Genomic DNA, 23013 nt, shown 5'->3' on the forward strand with positions numbered 1-23013 from the left:
AATGGGACTATGCAAGGTCCTGGAATCCAGTTGTAGAGAGGGAAGAGTGATGAACAATGTGGTTAAGTTCATTCTGGGGAAACCCACAGAAACAGATGACTTGAGCAAGTGGGAGCTCATGGACCCTAGACTGACAGCTGGGAAACCAGCATAGGACAGAACCAGGCCCCCTGAACATGTGTGTCAGTTGAGGGAGCTGGGCAGTCTATGGCGCCTCTGGCAGTGGAACCAGTATTTATCCCTAGTGCATGAATGGGTTTTGGGAGCCTATTTCCTATGGAGTGATACTCTCTTAGCCTATATACATAGGGGAGGGCCTAGATCCTGCTCCATATGATGGAACAGACTTTGATGATCTCCCATGGGAGGCCTCACCCTCCCTGAGGAGTGGATGGGGGGTGGGATGGGATGTTGGTAGGTATAATGGAAGGGTGGGAGGGAGAGGGAACTGGTATTGGTATGTAAAATAAGACTGTTTTTAATTTAAATAAAAATTAATTTAAAAAAAGAAAAAAAAAAGATTCTGCTCAGAGATCTGACCTTCATGCATAGCTGTCACAACACAGTGAGATCTTTCCCACACATACCTATCACATTACAGTTTGAACTTACAACAAAAGCACTACTCTTCCTTCTGGTTTTGTATCATATCTTCAGAGAAGGCATCCCTAATCCCATCAGGGTAAGCTACACTTAGTAATATAATATATCACAATATTTAATACCCCATCTCCAGAGACGTTATCACAGCAAAGGATTGTGTGTTCAGCTCTATGTACAGTCTATTGCTGTATCTCTAGGACCAATCAATGTCATCAAAGAGAATAGGCATGCAAGTTTTTGTTGAAAATACTACTAGCTAACTCAACAGACTGTGGTGACCATAGCTGAGATAATATAGGTAAGAACAACTAAAATCCACATTAGCATTCCATGAATATGCTCACCAGTTAATTTAACTAGAAACTTCTCACAGGAACTTCTCCAATACATACCACTGTGACTCTGGATCCAGGTCTGAGCGAAACAGTTGAATCAGAACAAAGTAGACAGGCTGAAGTGCCAGCAGACAGGCCAGAGCAGACTGCCATAATAGCCAACAGGTAACTAATAGAATGAGACATGTGAAGTCAAGGTGATATCTTGATTCTTAAGCCACCTTGTATCCTAGACAGGAAACAGATCCTCTGATCCCAACAAAAAGAATCCCAAAGCAAAAAGAACAAGAACTTCTCTGGACAGAATATGGTCAAGAAATAGTGACCACAGGGAGGAAAACTGACTTTATTTGTGTAGAGTACAATCATTTTCACTAGAAAACCATACATACTTTATGTAAAACTGCTACAATTAAAATCCAACACACAGAGCAATATATAAATGCTAATTTCAATTTCTACAATTACAATAATCACAAACACAAATTAAAACTTAAAAGCCAGCACCACTTAGAAGAATTTCAAAAGGTAAGACATAGTTAAGAATACAAAGTCTGGGGTTTAGGAGACCTGGACAAACCCAAATTGAAAATTGCCTAGGTTCTGAAAATAAAGATTTAAAAATAAATGGCCAGAAAGACCTAAGAGCTGACAAGTTAATAAACAGCCTGGATGAGAAGAAAAGACATCTGTGAAAGAGCTGGTAAAATATGACCAGAGAGCACTGGGAGGGCCCCAGTCCTGGCTCCCAGTTCTGACAGTGTAGTAACATGAGATGGTGGTGGTGGTAGAGTGAAATGAGTAAAGAAAGATACACACACGCGTGCATGCACGCACACACATGCACTGATGCAATCAATTTAAAAATAAAATATATTAATAGTTTATAATAATATCAGATAAAGAACATATGCAGACTGAAAAACAAAAAAAAAAACATTGCTGAAACTGGAAACATCTAAATACATGGTAAGATTAAGAATGTTTATGGATCAAAAGACATAAAATTACTAAAATAATAGTTCTCCCCAAACTGGCGGTCCCAATGAAGCTAATTCTAATAGAATCCTGGCTAGGAATCATATAGAAATACACCACTAAACCAGCCAAAGCCACTGGAGGGGGAAGGGGGGAATAATACAAAGTTGGAAGATTTACACTACTTGTTTTCAAGATGCCCCATAAGCTACAACAATCCACAAAATATGCAATGAGCAGACACTAATATGGACAAAAAAGAGGAGAAATAAGTACAGGGCCAGTTCGTTTCAACGAAGATGTGAGGACAGATAGTGAAAAAAGAACAGAGTTTTTTCACCAACAAGTAATGACAGATGTTTGACAACTACATACAAAAATTATCTACCCACTTTAACTCATATATTACTCCACATGTAAACATGGGCACAAACAGAAACCTTCATAACATGAACATTATTAAAGAAAACAAGGCAGCAAAATTTTGTAATATCTGGAAAGGAACAGACTTCTTAAATACAAAATCCAAAGTATGATGCATTAAAAATTAGAAAGTAGGACTTTATTAAAATTAAGAACATGGGACAAGAAGGATGACTCTCAGTGGTTAAGAGTACTTACTCCTTTTGCAGAGGACCTGAGTTCAGTTCCCAGTACCTGCATGGTGGCCTACAGACAGCCCTAACTACAGCTCCAGAAGATCTGACTCCCTTTTCTGAACTCTGCAGGAACTATGCACAGGCATGCTGTACACACACACACACACACACACACACACACACAGAGAGAGAGAGAGACAGAGACAGAGACAGAGACAGAGATGGGGCAGGCTGGCTAAACATTCATACACATAAAATAAATCTAAGAAAGATATTTAAGGCATGTAAGCCAGGTGTGGTACCATAGGTCCGCAATCCCAGCACTTCAGAGATTTAAGCAGGATGATTACAAGTTCCAGGTTAGCCTTGGCTATACATTAAGCTCCAAGGTGGCCTGGGCTACTTAGTCAGACCCTCTCTCAAACAAGCAAATAAGCAAAAGCAAAACAAAATGGATACAGTTACAACACAACTCTTGAACCCAAAGCTCAGGGAACACTGTGGAAGAAGGGCAGAAAGGTGTAAGAGCCAAAGGACCAGAAATCTGCTTTGAAAGCACATCTCTTGGGAACAACAAGAGCAAGCCACAACTGATACCTCAGGAATATAGCTGCTGAAACACAACCTAAACAATGACAACACCAATAGGCATGCTACATGGAAAGTATGGGATCCCACCTCCATATACAAAAAACTATAGGCAATAAACAACAGTTGAGAGATGGAAAATTAGTCTTCCTCAGGGATGAGTCACCTAATTTGGTTATCCAACACCAAGTGATTAACCCTGAAATCATATACAAAGAATACTAAATGGATTCAGCAGTTTATATAAGCAAAAGGCCATGAAAAAGGGGTGGTGGCCATGAGAGAGACTAGAGGGTGGAAAGGGAAGGGAGAATTGAAGTAATAATATTTTACTTTTAAAAATGTGTAAAAGGCAGATGGCCAGCAAAATAAAGGTAATAAGCATGACAACTTTAATTTGATCCCCAGGTCTCACATAGTAGAAGAGACCTGACTGTTTCAAGTTGTCCTCTGACCTTAACATGCATGCTGTGGCATATACAACAACAACAACAACAAGTAAATGTAATACAAAGCTGAAAACAACAATAAAAGGCAATCCTGAACAAAGTTGAAGTCTCCCATTTCCATATTTCAAATGTTATCACAGAGCTACCATGGTACACAATAGAGAAGATAAATTTAACGTACACCATCACCTGTTGTTTTATAAGGATGTCAACACCATCTAAGTGGGGGGACAGTGTCTCAGTGTCTTCAACAACTGGTTCCAAACAGCCTGGGTATCTTATATGCAAAAAATAAAGTTAGACTCTTACCTTACTCTATACAAAAAAATTAAGTAAAAAAAAAAAAAAAAAAAGACCATGTAAGGCCTAAGAATGGAAAGCTATTAAAATATAGGAGAGCTTACTAACATTGGGTTTGTTATGATTTCTTAGCTATGACACTTAAAACCTGGCAACAAATATAAAACAGATAAATTGTTGTACAGGATTGAAAAACAAAAAAACCTATGAACACAACCAACAAGTAAAAAGACAACCTGCAAAATGACAGAAATATTTGAAAGTCATACTGTGATAAAGGACCAATATTCAGAATATATAAAGAGCTCTGACCATTCAATAATACAAAGACAAAAACTGATTTTAAAAAATTTTTTCCAATAACTAACAAGCATATTTAAAGATACTCAATATCACTAAATTTTAGAGAATGCAAACCAACAATATCACCTCATACCCATGAAATGATTGCTCTTTTCAAAAATTTAGTACACATAAAACTTGGTACATAATGTATACAATTATCAAAGATATGGAGGAACTGAAACACTTACGCAGTACTAAATGACAGATAAACAAAATGGGGTATGTAATAGTTTCGCATTCATAGTCAACTGCAGCCAAAAGTACTATATAAAACATTCCAGAAATAAACTGAATTACTAAACTGGACACTGTTCTGAGTGGCATGATGAAATCTCATGTCTTACTTCCTCCCATTAGCCAGCATATTCACACTGCCTACACTGCCTGCTCATTAGTCACTCAGCAGTTGTCTTGGCTATCTGATCAATTATAGTTCAAGTCCTTCTTTCCCTTAATAACGATTACATGCTAAGCAGTGATTCTGGCAATTTGTCCATCAAAAAGAAAGTATTTCCTTTAAAGTTTAATACAATAAGATATCTTACAAAACTAGATTCATGTAAGTTATTATTATTATTATATATGTTATATACTTATTATAATAAACACTGGGATATCTCACTTTAAAAAGGAAATTATATCATAATACCGTGACAGGGAATCAGTCTTTTGTTTGTTTGTTTGTTTTTCAAGACTGGGAACCAGTCTTAAGGATATTACGCTAAGTAAAATAAGCCAATCACAAAAATATTGTATGATTCCACTTAAACGGGGTATCTAGAATGGTTAAATTCTAGAAAGAGAAATTAGAATGGCGGTTCACAAGGACTGAGATTAGGAAAAATGACATGCTGCTGTTTCACAGCTAGAGCATTTCAGTCTCACAAGTTAAACTGAATGCAGAAGGAAAAACAATGCAAACATATGTGACACCACTGGCACTACACAAAAGTACAGCCCAAGTGGCACTTGTATGCTATAGATATTTCATCCAGTTTTTTTAAAAGGCACTTAGCAGAATGGGAGAAAATATTTGTAAATAGTATATTTGAAAAAGGACTAAGACTCATCTAAACTCTTAAACACAGTAAAAAACAATCCAAGAAAAATGTGTACAATTTGAATACTTTATCAAAGATACACAACTATCATATGAGCACACTGAAGCATTCACGAGCTCAGTTCATCACCCTACAATAGAATGTCACTAAATACTAAAAACAAATGGACCAAGCATAATGGTGCATGCCTTTAATCCCAGCACTTCAAGACCAGCCTGGGGTACACAGGGAGGCCCTGTCTCAAAAAACAAAAAGCCTTAAAATTATTAATAACCACATAACATGGAGTAATCAAAATAACCAGGCTAAAAATAACAAGAGAATCATTCATATTATGACTCTACGTACTTACATAAAATGGCCAAAAAGAAAAAAAGGTGTGTGTGGGGGATCTGCTGAAGGTATGAGCAGCTGGAGTAGAAAGTACATGAAAGGCACAATGCAAATATGAAGGGATGACAAAACTCTCAGCTGTGGAAATGAAACCATGGTGTAAGCACATATCAAAGCTTATACAACTGCCTCATTAAACCTGGGGTCCACATGCCAAGTATATCTTAATAATACCTGGCTATAGAAAGCAAGCCTAGCAGAGAATAATTTGACTATGAGGCACTTCTCACACAACAGAATTCCTAATGCTCTTCTAGCTCAGAACTTCTTCTCAGGAAGAGTACAGAACATCTTAAAATTAAGGGAAACACCAAAAAAAGGTGAATAAACCACAAAGTGAGAATAAATCAGCAGTAAATTTCACACCATCATTTATTTAAAAGTAAAAGTTACCCACGTAAGAAAACAATTTATGGAGCACCTAACACTGCAGATTAACTTTCACTAGTAAACAACAATGGGTTAAAAACAACATCTGAACTATAGCTGTCTCCCTCAATAAAAGGAAACTTATAATGAGATTTATTTACTGTATAAATTAATCTGTTTGAAAGATAGCATAAATGATGCCAATAGTTGGATCAATGATAGAAATAATTAATTCTCTTCTCCATGACTGCAAGTATGAAAGCACAGTGGTTCAAATTCAGTGTCAGTGGGGACTCAGGAACTCATATTTGCATTGTAACATAATTAAATAAAAAAAGAATTGAAAGGTCTGAACACTGAGCCCAAACCAAGCTCTCTATCAGTGAAAGGGCAGGAGGGAAGCACTCCAGAAAGCCATGTGCAGACATCATCTATGCTTGTACCTACAATTTTTATTGCCCTCTTTATTCAATTCAGCTGTGAGTCTTAACAAACACGAATATGGGGTATGGCTTATAATAGTTTGAACTGATATGCTGTTAGAAAATGCTTTTCTGCCTGGCATTGAGCAGTGCTAGTAAACCTTCAAAATGCTCTCTGAATGAAACAGGAAAGAACAAAACTGCTCTGTGTGGGCATTGGTCAGATCAGGGCTCTAATTCCAGCTTAATGAACACTAAGCTGCGCATCACTGGTTGAGTCACTTTATTCTGTTACTTTTCTTGGAAAAAGTGAGACAGATGGAGAAAGAGATAGGAAAGAGAGAGGGAGAAGGGAGGGAGAGGAGATACACACATACACACACACACACACAGAGAGAGAGAGAGAGAGGGAGAGAGAGAGGGAGAGAGAGAGGGAGGGAGAGAGGGAGGGAGGGAGGGAGAGAGAGAGAGAGAAAAAGAAAGAGAGAGAGACAGGACAGGTGTTTGGAAGCAAAATAAGTGCATTCATTCAGTAGGTCAAATAAAAAGAACAGGAAATTTGCAGAACGGGACAAAGCTTTGTATACAGTAACTTACCAAGAACTCATTGCAAACAAGCTTTTAATGAGTTGTCTTTTAGAAACTGTCAAACGCTTGACATATAGACTAGTAAGTTGTTATGTCTCTACAACTGGGAGCATCAAGAAAAAGAAAGGAAGAAGTGCTCCTCAAAGAACTCCAGTGCAGCTGATGAAACAGCTAAGACCCCAACACAAGACCTACCAAGATCAATTCATTTGCTGCTCCTCTGCGAAGGGAAGCACAGGGAGCAGCACAGGTGGAAGGAAGCACTGCCTGCTAGTTCACTTGTTTAACTTGGAAAACACTGCTATTTATATCAAAAACCACCAAGATTTTACACAGTGCATTACAACAGAGACAAACAAAAAGCAAGAAATAGATTTTTAGATACTACCCAAAGTTTTTATAATAGATCAATAGTTACCATAGTAACTGCAGCTAATTACACTTTAAACATAAAGTCAGTGTTAGCAGAATCATTAAAATAAACAGAAACACAAAAATCTGATAATATATTATTTGAAATAAGTATCATATTTTTGCATAATTTTAGTCTTATTTAAATTGACTACTATAATATTTTTACATGCTTCTAAGAGTAATAAAAATCCCTATTCGTGTTCCAAAACTATAGTTCAATTATATTTATTGATTTTAGTATTTGCTTTGGTAGAAAATGTAGTTAGCTGTTACCTATATACTTGGCCTGCTACATTGTAATAAAAAAAGCAGAAACATAAATATATTTTACATAGGAAGTGGAGTTCTGTTTAAAAGACAAAAAAGATGAAATATTAGAAATTTATTCTAGGTTCCAGACCCTTTTAGATTTTATCTTCACTTAAAGTGTGTGTAGGGGTGTATGTGTGTGCAGAGGAGGGAATATGACGGTTTTTTCCAGACTTCCTACTTAGTTACTTACAGTGCTGATCACAATCAACTCTGGCAAACACTACTTGATTTTTATCTGGATATTCTTCCTTAATGACATCAGATGCTTCCTCAAAAATTGGATGCAACATCTGGCTGAAACGACACCTACACACAGACAAGCACACCAATTAGCAGGGAAATGCAAAAGGCAGTTATCACTCATTGATGTTTAGCATATGTAAATAAACAACTTGTGGGACAATCACATTTTCAATTTAACCATGCTTTTGATGTCTGTCAATGAATGAGAGGAAATCAACTTGAATTCAAAGACTGTACTGTCCAGTGCACTATTGTGTAATCTATCAAGTTGATTTGCTGTTCTGCCTCATGAACAACTGTCAATGTTATGGTGCACGCAGCTACGGATCCCTCATGGAAGCCCTGACACAGCCTGCAGCACACCCTCTAACCTACACAGCTTGGGCTATAATGGCAAAGATCTGAGTGTTCACAGAAGAAATCAGCTTTCTCTGAACAATGAACATATTTCCATAGTATTGTAAAACTCTTAGTTTATTGCAAGGCTAGATAAATCCACCTAGGTACTCCATCAATCTCAGACACAAGTTAACATATTAAATAAAACAGTTCTACTAAAGGAATATATGGCATGAAATGAGTATTTTTCTTTCAAAATATACCTGCACATTAAAACAGGCCTTTATCTCTGAAAACATATAAGCGTACTTGATGGGAGATGTCATTCTGTATATGTTTCTCATACTGGTTAATAATAAAGCACTGTTGGCCAATAGGAAAGGAAGATAGGAGGGACTAGGAGACAAGGAGGAAATAGGAAGTAGTAAGGAGAGTCAAGATGGAGAGCCTGAAGAAAGCAGTATGCCGCCGGCTCCCCGGTAAGAGAAATACATAGATCAGCAGAAATGGGTTAATAATTAAGGCAGAGCTAGCCGATAAGAAACAAGTAACCGGGCCAACAGTATTGTACCAAATATAGAGTCTCTGTGTATTATTTGGGGCTTGGTAGCAGGACAAGACCGGGCAGCAGGCGGAAAAACCGTACTCGTTACAGTACTATGTCCAGCAGCAAAAGTTCTAATTTCTAAAGACTCCATGACCATGTTCCCCCTTCTCATGTATTTAAAAGTGGGGCTCAATATCCACAATATTCCAAGAAACTGTTATTTCTAATTCTAGCTGCCCCTCCTTTGACCATCAACTTCAGAAATACATATTGTGGGTGAATTAAAGGCGAGTGGGGAAGAAATAGTGTAACACATACAACAAGCTGGGGCAAATGGACATTTTGTGGGAAAAGGTATTGAGGAGGACATGGTAAAACACTATAATTCCTACTATTGTTTTTAGAGCCCTTATGCACCAAGACATTTTATTGAAGAAACCCATGAATTCTAATCCATATGTTTCACATGTATTAGCAATAATCCAATGAAGGGTATGTAAAAAGGATGCAGCACTACACCTCCTCCCTATTTCTTCTTGTTTCTCTCTCTAGCCTACTCACCTGACTTCCTAAGGAGATGTCCTAGAATATATCAAGGAGACACAATCTGTATCTTCAGATTCCTGCTTTCAAGTGGTTCTTTCATCTTTAGAATCTTAAGTCTCCCATCTAGGATATGTAGGAAGGGTCTGTGGACATCATGGACTGTGTCTTATTTAACTACGTATTCTAATAAGCATTCAATAGAGCAAGCTGATAAATTTGAGAACTAGAGCAGCCAAAATCCAAGGTCTGCAAATACTTAAAAATTTCTGAAAACAGACTAGCAGAGGGCTTTGGAAGGCAGAGACAGGGTCTGGTTTGTGGTTCTGAGATCTTTAGCTGGGGCTCAGTTGAGAAAGGATGGAAGGCTTCTGGCTCCAGAGCAAAGGAAGTCTTATACCAAGAACTCCTTCTGGGCTGTCCAGTTAAGTTTTCAAGCAGATTCAAGCAGTATATCTATTTGAATACTAAAAGTTTAAGGGGAAGGTGAAATTTGTATTCACATAAACGCTACATTTACACAGGTAACACCACAAAGGCAATGCAACCACTAAAAGACTTTCATGGTCTTCTGGACCCAATTTTCAATCGAGGGCTTAAATAACCCTTAAACAATCAACCACAGAGGTAATAGTCTTGCAGAGACACTTTGGAAACATTTACTATTATGACCTAGCAGGAGAGAAATAAGCTTTAGATTTAGACATATCTGAGTTTAAAATCCCAGATCCACCACTTACTGGCCAGATGGCCTTTTTAAACCTTAACTTCCTCAATCTAATATGGAAATTACAATACCTACCTACAGGGCAAATCTGAGCCTTAAAACAATATAGAGAGAGTTTGCCACACTCACAGCATTTCTAAGCACCTATTCTGGTTCATATGAGGTATTACAATACTTCTAGGTGGCTACATAAGAGAACCAACTTCCAGAGAGAACAGAGTGTGTAGCCTTTGAAAATAAACACAGAAAGCCTATCAGCAAATTACCCATTTTCTTAGTTGAAAAAAAAAAAAAAAAAGAGCACCAATTCACAATTAATAGTAAAAGATATTCTTTAGGTAATATGCTTTCTCAAATAGCTGCCACTAGTCCTTTTTCCAACTCAGATTTTGCATATATTATTCAGCTTTCTCATAACAACCAGAATTCTTCAGTTAAGAACACTACATTCATTTTGCCCTCTGCTACAATCTGACTGGTCACAGGGAAAAGTACTTTGCTCATTTGGATCAAAGTTTCCTTACCTGTAAAGTAAACTGGACTAGATAATCTCTAACCAACTTTATGACTAACATTAATCCTAACTTGCCTTGAAAAATGCTACCAACATTATACATTTGCATACTACCCGGTATTTTCCTGTGAATCATGAACTTTTTATTAAAGTCTTAAAAATACCTGTATTATGCATCCACATACTCATTCAAGAGACATTGTTATGTACTTATGAGTCTGTGTTTTGAAAAGTGCTTGAAGATGAAATTTTAAATTACAGTTATGGTAATTATCTCCACAAAGCAAAGATGGTATTTGGGAATCACCAAGATTGTAACATGTGTAGGGCTATAGCTGGTTAAGACTGGAGCTGTGAGAAATGCAGATGCTCCTTGACTTACAAAAGAGCTAAATCCAAGGAATTTAATGTGAACTGAAAATATCTTAATACAAAAATGCATTCACTGCGCCTATCCTTTAAACAGCACAGCTCAGAAACAGCACAGGGCAGAGTATCAGTTTTTCACCCTCACGCTCACTGGTCTGGCTGGGAGCTACCCTTGCTAGTCCACCATAGAGGGACTATATGCTAGCCCAGACAGAGGTCATAATTTAAAGACCAGTTTCTATTGAGTGCATTTATTTTTTAACACAATAGTAAAATTAAAATGCCATATTCTGAATTATTGCAAACTAGACACTGTAAAATGCTTCCTAATGTGACTTGGCAGAAGGGTAGGAACACTGATACATGAAGATGACCAGAAGAAAGTGGCACTTCCATCTAATATTTAAAAGATGATTAACAAATAAAGAAGTATGTGAGAACAAGAAATGAGCCATCCAGGCTGGGAAGATGGCGGGAGAATGGTGTCAGTTTTCACAGAATTTGAAAGATGGTGTGATGATCAGACTGTGGGGCACAAAGAAGTGAGAAATGTAAGCAAGCAAATCATGAGTGGCCTTCTAGGTCAAGGCAAGAAGCCTAAATTTTAACCCAAAGATTCAGAAGGTTTAAGATAAGAGTATAAACTCAAATAAGTTGTACTGTAGGGAAGAAATCAGCCTTATATTACAGAGACAATGGTGGAAATACATAATATAAAAATATATAAATATATAATATATAAACTGTGACGTATACTGCAGATAATATTGTGGACATATGTAAAACTAGAGGCACAGAAAACCAAGGGAGAGGACTGTAGCAGGGAACTAAGGAAACTGCAAAACAATAAATAGCTAGCCCAAAGCAGGGTAGTGGCAGCTGGCAGGCAATACGCCTTTTAGGGATGGTTAAAAACAATAATGCCAGAGTTTCAAATCACTGTTCAATTAATTCTCCTTCACTCCTGTCTCCATCACACATTCTTTAGCATACTTAAACATCATGTTCTAGATTCTGGGAATACTAAGTCTGTTTGGTAGGGCACAAACACATTTAAAAACAAAAAAACAGTATCTAAGTTGAACATCTCTAATTTGGAAATCTGAAAATGCAAATAATAAACAGTTTCAGATTTGGGAATAGTTCAAACTTTAGAGGTACACAACTGCTAAAAGTCTATGAACATATTTAAAAAAAAAAAATAATTTCCGAGCCAAAACACTTCAGATAAGGGATAATCAACCCTCAAGTGAAGAGACTGGTCTCACGGTATCATATAAACAAAGAAGCCAGGATCTGATCCAAAGCAAGAACTATAGGCCTCTTGAGAAAAGATATTAAGCTGAAAATATCAATATTATTTTCATAAGCTTGCCACACCTAAACCCTGAATTCCATTCCATGTTCTCTTCTTATGGACAGGGAAAATAGAAAAGGAAAAAAGAGTAGAAGAAAAGGGGGGAGGGACCAAACCCCAAACTAAAACCAAGATTACTTACCAGTCAGCATAAAAATTTACTAAAGCAACATCAGCATTATCTGAAATTGAAAAACAAAACCAAAGTTATTTGTGTCTATATGACATATTTAAAGATACAATTTTCACCATGATCTTTTTCCTATTTATAAAGGGCCAGATAAAGTTCTACAATAATAATAACCTCTCACCTAGAAGGCCATACATAAGGGCAAGGTTAGCTTATATATAATTTAACACTTTTTCTCTATCCCCTATTTAAACAGAAATACTTTTACTGTGTCTCAAATGATTATAAGGCAAAAAAGAAATCAAATGCTGATTAGGCATGTCAACTTCTACGCAATCCATTCTCATAAAGTGAGATAGTCCAGAGCTTAATAATCCATTTTAAATATTCCATCGCATAGTAACTTGGAACCAGCTCTACGAGTATAATCTTTAGCTGAAGAGATCTGAACAGTTAATATTTCTCACTCAGAAGTCTACTTATAACATTATAATATCCACTTTTCCCAGTTCCTACCCTTAATACTCTGTCACACAAAAATATCACTACTGAGATTCACATCTTAGGAATCAAAGGCTCAAGAAAGACACAGTACTGCTTCTTTTGATTAAACCCATTGCAGAGAAACTTAAAAGTCTTCCATCCAGTACTTGTGAAACTAATACCCAAAGATGTTCCACAATTTGAAAGGAGAGAGGGAGGAGAATAGCATACACTTTTAAGTTCCTTCTTTCACCTTGTACATTTTGGTCCAGTTGCCTGTTCACTCAAGCTGTGATTCACAAAGTGGTTTTGGATCAAAAGCTCCATCATCACCCAGCAACTTACAGAAATACAAGTTAGGTGCAATCTATTGGCTTCCGCCAGGAACTTGAGAGCTGGCCAAATGGCACAGATATTAATAGGTACTCTGTGTCTTTATGATACCTGTTGTATAGATAATGCTCTAGAGAGCTCATGTGGTAGGAATAGATTCTTTTAAATTTTAAAGCTCCATGAACATAAAGCAATGTGTGGTACTCAATGCCTTTTAATTCATTTACCACAAACACTCTCAGTTTTTGGTCATATGCAAACCTGAGATATGGTGCTTTTTTTGTTTGTTTTGTTTTTAAAGAAGAAAGAATTTACAGACATTGCACACATTTTTTGATCTCCTGTACTGTAATCACCCACCATATCAACCATGCATTGACCTTTCCTTTAGTATCTGGAAAATCATAATATCCCAAGTTAATTCTACCTATAGTCACACTGTCAGAAAACAACACATTCAATACAATTACTGAATTAGATACAATTAATTGGATCAATGTTGTAAAAGAGACTGGAGAATAAGTAATTTAACTAAAGTGAACTCTTAATATTTACTTAGTAGAGTATAGTGGAAGCTACAGGGCCCTAGAAGAGTACCTAATGCATTATTAGGAACAGTAGGTATGCCAGAACAAATAAACAAAAAAGTTAAGTCTTACAGCCCAGAAAAGAAGGTACACATTTAAAGGAATTTTACTAATAACCAAAACCTAAAGTGCTTTTTAAGCTCAGTGAAATGAGCCAGAATGCCAGTTTCTTAACTATTGTAGGTAACTAAAATCTTATTTACAAATTATTTGCAACGAAGAAAACATTTAAAAAAAAATCAAGATACTTACTTAAAATTTCATCTATATTCTCTGAATCAAGACTTGTTATTTCAGCTGTTAGAGGTGTAAAAATTGAAGATACCTGAAAAATTTTTAAATGTAAAATTAACATTTACATAAAAAATAAAGCAGTAAAACAAATTAATAAAGTTGACTCTACTTCTTTTTAGAAAATCATCTACCAATTGATTTTAATCATTATTAGTTATCCTTACCTTCATTAGGACAATGAAATAGGAGATATTTAGCTTCCTGTGCCTAGACATTGTTCAAAGAATTCTTCCAAATAGTTTGTAAATAACTAAGAAAATTATGAATTTATCTAGCCATTTTGAAAGTATTGCTATGAAACTCAGTTCACTGACTCAAGCCATCATGCATCTAAGAGAGATACCAGGGAAAACTGACACCCTGGTTTGGTCCTATGCTGGTTTCCCAGATGTCAGTCTGGGGTCCATGAGCTCCCTCCCACTTGCTCAAGTCAGTCTGGTCTTGACCCCTTTGCTCATCACTCCTCCTTCTCTACAACTGGATTCCATGAGTTTGGCTTAGTGCTTAGCTGTGGGTCTCTGCTTCTGCTTCCATCAGCTACTGGATGAAGGCTCTAAGATGGCGTATGAAGTAGTCATCAATCTCATTATAGGGGAAGGGTATTTAAGGTAGCCTCTCCACTATTGCTTAGATTCTTAGGGGGAGGGCATCCTTTTGGATCTTTGAACATTTCCCTAGTGCCAGGTTTCTCTTTAAACCTATAATGGATCCCTCTATTATGGTACCTCTTTTCTTGCTCTCCTCTATTCTTCCCCCTACTCAATCTTGCTGATACCTCATGTCCTCCTCCCAACTCCCAAGAGTCTTTCCACATATATTTATGACCAATCTAAAATAACTATGGAACTCAATTATATTAGAACAGCAAGATTTATAGTTCTGTGTTAGAGGAAAGAAACCTATAGAAATAAACAAAAAAGTCCGAATCTACCACTGACTCCCACCTGTTACCTCTGTGGCTCCCTGAGACACAGACTGCAACTGCACAGAGAGGACCAAGAAGTGAGTGACCAGCCTCCAGTTGGACAACTTTTCTCTGGGCCACAGGCCCAGGGCAAAACCCTGGTCCCTCCCTCACCCACTTCAGTCACACTAGCAGGTCAGCAGGCAAGCCTCCAGTAAGAAGCTGCTCCAGTACCACCCCATTAAACAACTTCTACTCTGCCTCCAAACCCAACCATCCTGGAGACCTCAGGGGCTCCCTTAAGCACAGATGGCCCCTGTACAGAGCAGACCAAAAGCAGCTCCCTGACACACAGACAGCAGTTGCAATGATTGGGCTAAGAGGATCCCTGAGACACAGACATGTACAGCAAGGATTGGACCAAGAGACTTCACCAATTGGAAGAAGAGATGGGTAGGCGCCAATGCAATAATACATTCAACAACATAAAGATCCATAAGGCAGCACCAGAAGGTAGTAGTCCTACAACAGTAAGACCTGAACATTCTAACCCAGAAGAAGAAGAAAATGACCTTAAATTTAACTTTATGAAGATAGAGACTCTTAGAAAAGAAAAATCCCTTTAAAGAAATGGAGGATCAACAAGATGATGGAACATACTTGTAGACTTCCTAGGGGAGGCCTTACCCTCTTGGTGGAGCAGATGCGAGGAGAGGGTAGTAAGAGAAGAGAGAAGGAACTGGGATTGGACTGTAAAAAATAAATTAATAAAATAGGGGAAAAAAGAAATGGATAAAAAAAACCAAAAAAGTTAAGAGAAATCAATAAATCTCAAACAAAGCCAAGAAAATCAAGAAAAAAAACAATCAAACAGGTGAAGGAAGTTCAAGACTTGAAAATTGAAATAGAGGTAATAAAGGAAACACAAACAAAGGGAATTCTGGAAATGGAAAATCTGGGTAAATAAACAGGAACTACTGATGTAAGTATAATCAACAGAATACAAGAGATGATAGACAGAATATCAGGAATTGAAGATATGATAGAAGAAATAGATTCATTAGTCAAAGAAAATGTTAAATCCAACAAATTCTTGACACAAAAAATCCAAGAAATCTGGGAAACAATGAAAAGATCGAACCTTAGAATAATAGGAACAGAAGGAGAAGACGTCCAATTCAAAGGCACAGAAAATACATTCAACAAAATAATAGAAGAAAACTTTCCCAACCTAAAGAAGGATATGCTTATGAAGGTACAAAAAGTTTACAGAACAAATAAACTCAAACAACAACAACAAAAATTTCCCTTACCATATAATAATCAAAACATTAAACATACAGAATAAAGAAAGTATATTAAGAACTGCAAAGTAAAAGGCTAAGTAATATATATATATATATGGAGGCCAAGTAACATATAAAGGCAGATATATCAGAATTGCACCTGACTTTTCAATGGAAATTTGGAAAGCCAGAAGGTCCTGGACAGTTGTGCTGTACACACTAATCACTGGTCATTAATATCTCTTAATATAATGGACTCAACTCACCTCTAAAAAGTCACAGGCTAACAGAGTGGATAAGAAACAGGATCCATCCTTCTGTTGCATACAAGAAACATATCTCAACCTCAAAGAGAGACATTACCTCAGAGTAAAAGGTTGGGAAAAGATTTTCCAATCAAATGGACCCAAAAAACAAGTGGGTGTCTAACAAAATAGACTTCAAACTAAAATTCAAAAGATGAAGTCTCAATTCTGAATATCTATGCTCAAGTACATGAGCACCTACATATGTAAAAGAAACATTACTAAAGCTTAAATAGCATATCAAATCCCAAACGTTAATAAATAGCAGGAGACTTCAAGACCCCACTCTCACCAATGGACAGGTCTGCCAAACATAAACTTAACAGAGAAATAAGAGAACTAACAGATGTCATCATGATTCAAATGGCCTTAAAAGACATCAATAGACCATTCCACCCACAAACAAAAAAATATACCTTCTTCTCAGCACCCCATGGAACCTTCTCTAAAACTGGCCACATACTCAGTAACAAAGCAAACCTCAACAGATACCAAAAAAATTGGAATAACTCCCTGTATCTTATTGAATAACCATGGCTTAAAGTTAGAATTCAACAACACTAACTGCAAAAAAACTATAAACTCATGGAAATTGAACAATGCTCAATTGACTCACCCCTGGGTCAAGAAAGAAAGAAAGAAAGAAAGAAAGAAAGAAATTAAAGAATTTAATGAAAATGAAAGCACAACATACTCAAACCGATAGTACACTATGAAAGCAGTGGTAAGAGGAAAGTTCATATCACTAAGTGCCTACATAAAGAAAACGGAGAAATCTCACACTAGCAACTTAACAACATACCTCAAAGACCTCGAACAAAAAGAAGCAGACTCACCCAGGAGGAGTAGATGCCAGGAAATAATCAATCAGCAAAACAGAAACAAAGAAAACAATACAAAGAATCAATGAAACAAAAAGCTGGTTCCTCAAGAAAAATCAACATGACAGATAAACTTTTATCCAAACTAACCAAAAGGCAGAGAGAAAATATCCAAATTAACAATGGACACTAAGGAAATCAGAGAATCATTAGGTCATACTTTGAAAACCTATACTATACAAAATTGGAAAATCGAAAAGAAATAGACAATTTTCTGGATAGGTACAACATAACAAAATTAAATCAATACCAGATAAATAATTTAAATAGACCTATAACCCCTAAGGAAATAGAAGCAGTCATCAAAAGTCTGTCAACCAAAAAAGGCCCAGGGCCAGATGGTTTCAGTGCAGAATTCTACCAGAACTTTGAAGAAGAGTTAATACATACACTACAAATTGTTGCACACAATAGAAACAGAAGAATTACTGCTAAACTCATTTTATGAGGATATAGTTACTCTAATACCCAAACCACACAAAGACTCAACTAAGAAAGAAAATTACAGATGAATCTCCCTCATGAACATTGATGCAAAAATACTCAATGAAATACTGGCAAACTAAATCCAAGAACACTAAAAAAAAAAGGTCAAGTAGGTTTCATCCCAGAGATGCAGGGCAGATGGTTCAACATACAAAAATCTGTCAATATAATTCACCACACAAATAAACTGAAAGAAAAACATATGATCATCTCATTAGATGCTGAAAAAGCCTTTGACAAAGGTCTTGGGGATACAAAGAACACATCTAAACATAATAAAAGCAATATACAGCAAGCCAACATCAGACTAAATGGAGAGAAACCCAAAGCAATTCTACTAAAATCAGTAACAACACAAGGCTGTCCACTCTCTCCATATCTACTTAATATAATACTCAAAGTTCTAGCTAGAACAGTAAGACAACAAAAGGATATCAAGGGGATACAAATTGGAAAGGAAGAAGTCAAACTTTTGCTACTTGCAGGCAATGTTAATAGTATAATAAGTGACCCCCAAAAATTCTACCAGCTGATAAACACCTTAAGTATTGTGGAAGGACACAAGGTCAATTAAAAAAACAAAAACAAAAACAAAAAAACAAAAACAAAACAAAACAAAAAAAAAAACCAGTAGCCCTTCTATATACAAATGATAAAAGGGCTGAGAAAGAAATCTGAGAAACATCACCCTTTATAATAGCCACAAACAATGTAAAATAAAGTATCATCGGGGTAGGTAATTCTAACCCAAGAAGTGAACTACCTGTATGACAAGAACTTTAACACGTTGAAGAAAGAAATTGAAGAAAATATCAGAAAACAGAAAGATCTCCCATGTTCTTGGATCCGGAAGGATCAACATAATAAAAATGGCATTCTTACTAAAAAGCAACCTACAGATTCAATGCAATCCCCACCAAAATCCCAACACAATTCTTCACAGACCTTGAAATAACAATACTCAACTTCATATGGAAAAGCAAACAATACAGTACAAGAAAGGAACTTCCAGAAGCATCACCATCCCTGACTCATAGAGCTACAGTAATGAAAACAGCTTGGTATTGGCATAAAAACAGATAGGTGGACCAACAGAGTCGAATCAAAGAGTCTGATATTAATCTACACACCTATGAACACCTGATTTTTGACAAAGAAGCTAAAATTATACAATGGAAAAAAGAAAGCATCTTCAACAAATGGTGCTGGCAAAACTGGATGTAAAGATATAGAAGACTGCAAATAGATCCATATCTACCCCCATGCACAAAACTCAAGGCCAAATGGACTAAAGACCTCAACATAAACCCAGCTACACTGAACCTCACAGAACAGAAAGTGGGAGGTAGCCTTGAACTCATGGACACAAGAGAACACTATCTAAACACAACACCAGTAGCACAGACACTGAGAGCACCAATTAATAAATGGGATCTCCTGAAACTGAGCTTTCATAAGGCAAAGGACATACAATAAGACAAACTGGCAGCCCACAGAATGGGAAATGATCTTCACCAACCTCCCATCAGACAGAGAACTGATCTCCAAAAATATATAAAGAACTTAAGAAACTAGATGTCAAAATACCAAATAATCCAATAAAAAAATGGGGTACAGATCTAAATAAAGAATTCCCAAGAGAAGAATCTCAAATGACATTGAATCTGTAGATTGCTTTTGGCAAGATTGCAAAATTTACTGTTGATCCTGCCTATCTAAGAGCATGGGAGATCTTTCCATTTTCTTATATCTTCTTTAATGTCTCAAAATTCTTGTCATACAGGTCTTTTGCCTGTTTGGTTAGAGTTATCCCTATATATTTTATACTGTTTGTGGCTATTGTAAAGGGTAATGTTTCTCTGATTTCTTTCTCAGTCCCTTTCTACAGATTCAATACAATCCCCATTAAAATCCCAGCACAATTCTTCACAGATCTTGAAAGAACAATACTCAACTTTGTATGGAAAAAAAAAAAAAAAAAACAAGCATAGCCAAAACAACCCTGAACAATAAAGGAACTTCTGGAGACCCTGAACAAATTGGGAGCATGGGGAAGGGGGGAAGGAGAATGGTAGGAGAAAAAGGAGAGAAGAAGAGGAAGGGGCGGGAAAACATGAGGGATCAGGAAGATTGAATGGGGAAATGAATAGAGGAGAGCAAGAAAAGAAACACATCAATAGAGGGAGCCATTATAGGTTTAAAGAGAAATCTGGCACTGGGGAATTATACAGAGATCCACAAGGATGACCCCAACTAGGAATCTAAGCAATAGTCCTTTCCTATAATGAGATTGATGACTACCTTAAATGCTGTCCTAGAGTCTTCATCCAGTAGCTGATGGAAGCAGAAGCTCAGATACACAGCTAAGCACTGAGTTTCAGAGAGGGAGGAGTGACAAACAAAAGGGTCAATACCACACTGGGAAAGCCCACAAAAACAGCTGACCTGAGCTGGTGGGAACCAGCTGACAGCTGAAGGTCTGACAGCTGGAGAACCAACATAGGACCAAACCAGGGCCCTTGTACATGGATGTCAGCTAGGAGAATTGGTCAGTCTATGGGGACCTCTGGCAGTGGAACCAGGATGTATCCCTAGTGCATGAATGGACTTCAGGAGACATTCCCCATGGAGGGATACTCCCTTAGCCTAAAGACATGACGGGGAGGGCCTAGGCCTTACCCCAAATGACTTGACAGATTTTGACCATCCCTCATGGAAGGCCTCACCCTGCTTGTGCAGTGGATGGGGGATGGGATGGGGAGCCAATGGAGAGCATGGGAGTATGGGAGGGAGAGGGAACTGGGATTGATATGTAAAATAAGAAAAAAATTAAATAATAATAATAATAATAATAATAAAAGATGAAAAAAACCCTCCAATGGCCAAAGACACTTAAAGAATTGCTCATCATCCTTAGCCATCAGGGAAATGAAAATGAAAACAACTCTGAGATACAATCTCACACCAGTCAGAGTCTCTAAGATCAAAAACACTCCTCCACTGCTGGTGGGAGTACAAATTTACACAGCCACTTTGGAAATTAGTATGGTGGTTTCTCAGAAAATTGGGAATCAATCTACCTTAAGACCCAGCAATATCATTCTTGGGCATATATATAAAAGATGCACTCTTATACCACAAAGACTCAACTGTGTTCTCAGCAGCATTCTTTGCAATAGCCAGAATCTGGCAACAACCTAGATGCCCCTCAATGAAAGAATGGATAAAGAAAATGTGATACATTTACAAAATGGAGGATTACTCAGTGGGAAAAAATAATGAAATCTTGAAATTTGTAGGTAAATGGATGGAACTAGAAAAACTATACTGAGTGAAGTAACCCAGACACAGAAAGACAAATATGGTATATCCTCACTCATAAGTGGATATTAGATGTAACCAGCAAAGGATAACCAACCTATAGCCACGACACCAGAAAAGCTAGGTAACAAGGAGAACCCTAAGAGAGACATACATAGATCCCCTTATGAAGGGGAAACAGACAAGATCTCCTGAGATCATCTGGAGCATCAGGTAGTGGAATGAGGGAGGGGAAGGGGAAGATAGAAGGGAAATGGAGAGAAGAACATGAGGAAACTGGATGGTTGAGATGGGGTAAGGACAGGCAGGAAGAATAAGGAATGGTACATCTTGATTGAGGGAGTCATCATGGGGCTTATCGAGAAACCTGGCACTAAGGAAATTCCCAGGAATCCACAAGAATGACCCCAGCTAAGACTCTAGGCATTAGTAGAGAGGGTACCTGAACTAGCCTTCCCCTGTTATCAGATTGATGACTACCTGAACCTTCATCCAACAAATAATGGAAGCAGATGTAGAGATCCACAGCTAAGCACTTGGCTAAGCTCCCAGAGTCCAATCGAAGAGAGGAAGAGTGATAATATGAGCAAAGGTGTCAAGAACCTTTTGGGGAAACCCACAGAAGCAGTTGTCCTGAGCTAGTGGGAGCTCATTGACACTGGACTGACAGCCAGGGAAACTGCATTGAACCAAACTAGGCCCTCTGAATGTGGGTGACAGTTGTGAGTCCATGGGCAGTCTGTGGGGCTACTGGCAGTGGAACCAGGATTTATCCCTAGTGCTTGAACTGGCTTTTTGGAGCCCATTTTCTTTAGAGGGATACCTTGCTCAGCCTATATACAGTGGGGAGGGCCTTTGTCCTGCCTCAAAGTGATGTACCAGACTTGACTCCCCATGGGAGGCCTTACCCTGTCTGAGGAATGGATGGGGGTCAAATGGGGGGAAGGTAAGGAGAGCAGGAAGAGGGGAGGAAATGGAAACTAGGATTGCTAAGTAAAACGGGAAAAGATTGTTTTAGAATAAATTTTAAAAGATTATAAAAAATAACAGAATTTACCAAATATCTATTAGTTAATAAGGGCATAAATGTCAATAATATGATATAATCTTTCTCATAAGTTCTCAAACTAGGAACAAATTGAATGGTAAAATGTATTAAATGCAAAGCTAAAGATAAAAATCTAGGAGTGGATGGGGAGAAGAAACCATGATCAGAATATATTGTATGGAAAAACTTTAGTTTCAATTAAAAAAGAAAATAAACTTTAAAAAAAGATATGATCTTTAACTGCCGAAAGAAGCCTATTTTTCAAGAGTTACATGTTAAAATACACACTTTCACACTGGGCCTTGTGAGCACTTGGGAATCACAGGCAGATAGATGATCAGAAGGAACTCTTTGTTCCAGGTCAGCCATGGCTACAGTGTAAGACCTTATCTCAAAAAGAAAAAGAAAAAAAAAAATGTTTACAGAAAGTAAAACATTTAAATTCTAACTTTGTTTTTTATTTTGAAATAGTTACATGACAAAACATTTACATAATATGTAATAAAGAAAATGAGGTAATAATTGATTTGTATGTAATAAATAGTCAACAATTGATGAAA

General features: G+C 37.2%; 2 protein-coding genes across 2 annotated transcripts in view; both read right to left on the minus strand.

The window, feature by feature from the left end:
* Nucleotides 1–23013, minus strand: part of LOC127224676 (bile acid-CoA:amino acid N-acyltransferase) — a 1166658-nt gene that overhangs the window by 68826 nt on the left and 1074819 nt on the right. The gene's annotated exons all lie outside the window — the stretch shown is intronic.
* The window catches only part of Erp44 (endoplasmic reticulum protein 44), a 91611-nt gene that overhangs the window by 40954 nt on the left and 27644 nt on the right, over nucleotides 1–23013 (minus strand). The window contains exons 2-4 of the mRNA XM_051187778.1: nucleotides 14181–14253; nucleotides 12538–12577; nucleotides 7947–8062 (exon numbers count right to left, since the gene is read on the minus strand). Of these exons, the coding sequence (XP_051043735.1) occupies nucleotides 7947–8062; nucleotides 12538–12577; nucleotides 14181–14253 (229 nt within the window). The remainder of the gene's footprint in view (nucleotides 1–7946; nucleotides 8063–12537; nucleotides 12578–14180; nucleotides 14254–23013) is intronic.

Source organism: Phodopus roborovskii, unplaced genomic scaffold (assembly GCF_943737965.1).
Source record: "Phodopus roborovskii unplaced genomic scaffold, PHOROB, whole genome shotgun sequence".
Taxonomy (NCBI): domain Eukaryota; kingdom Metazoa; phylum Chordata; class Mammalia; order Rodentia; family Cricetidae; genus Phodopus; species Phodopus roborovskii.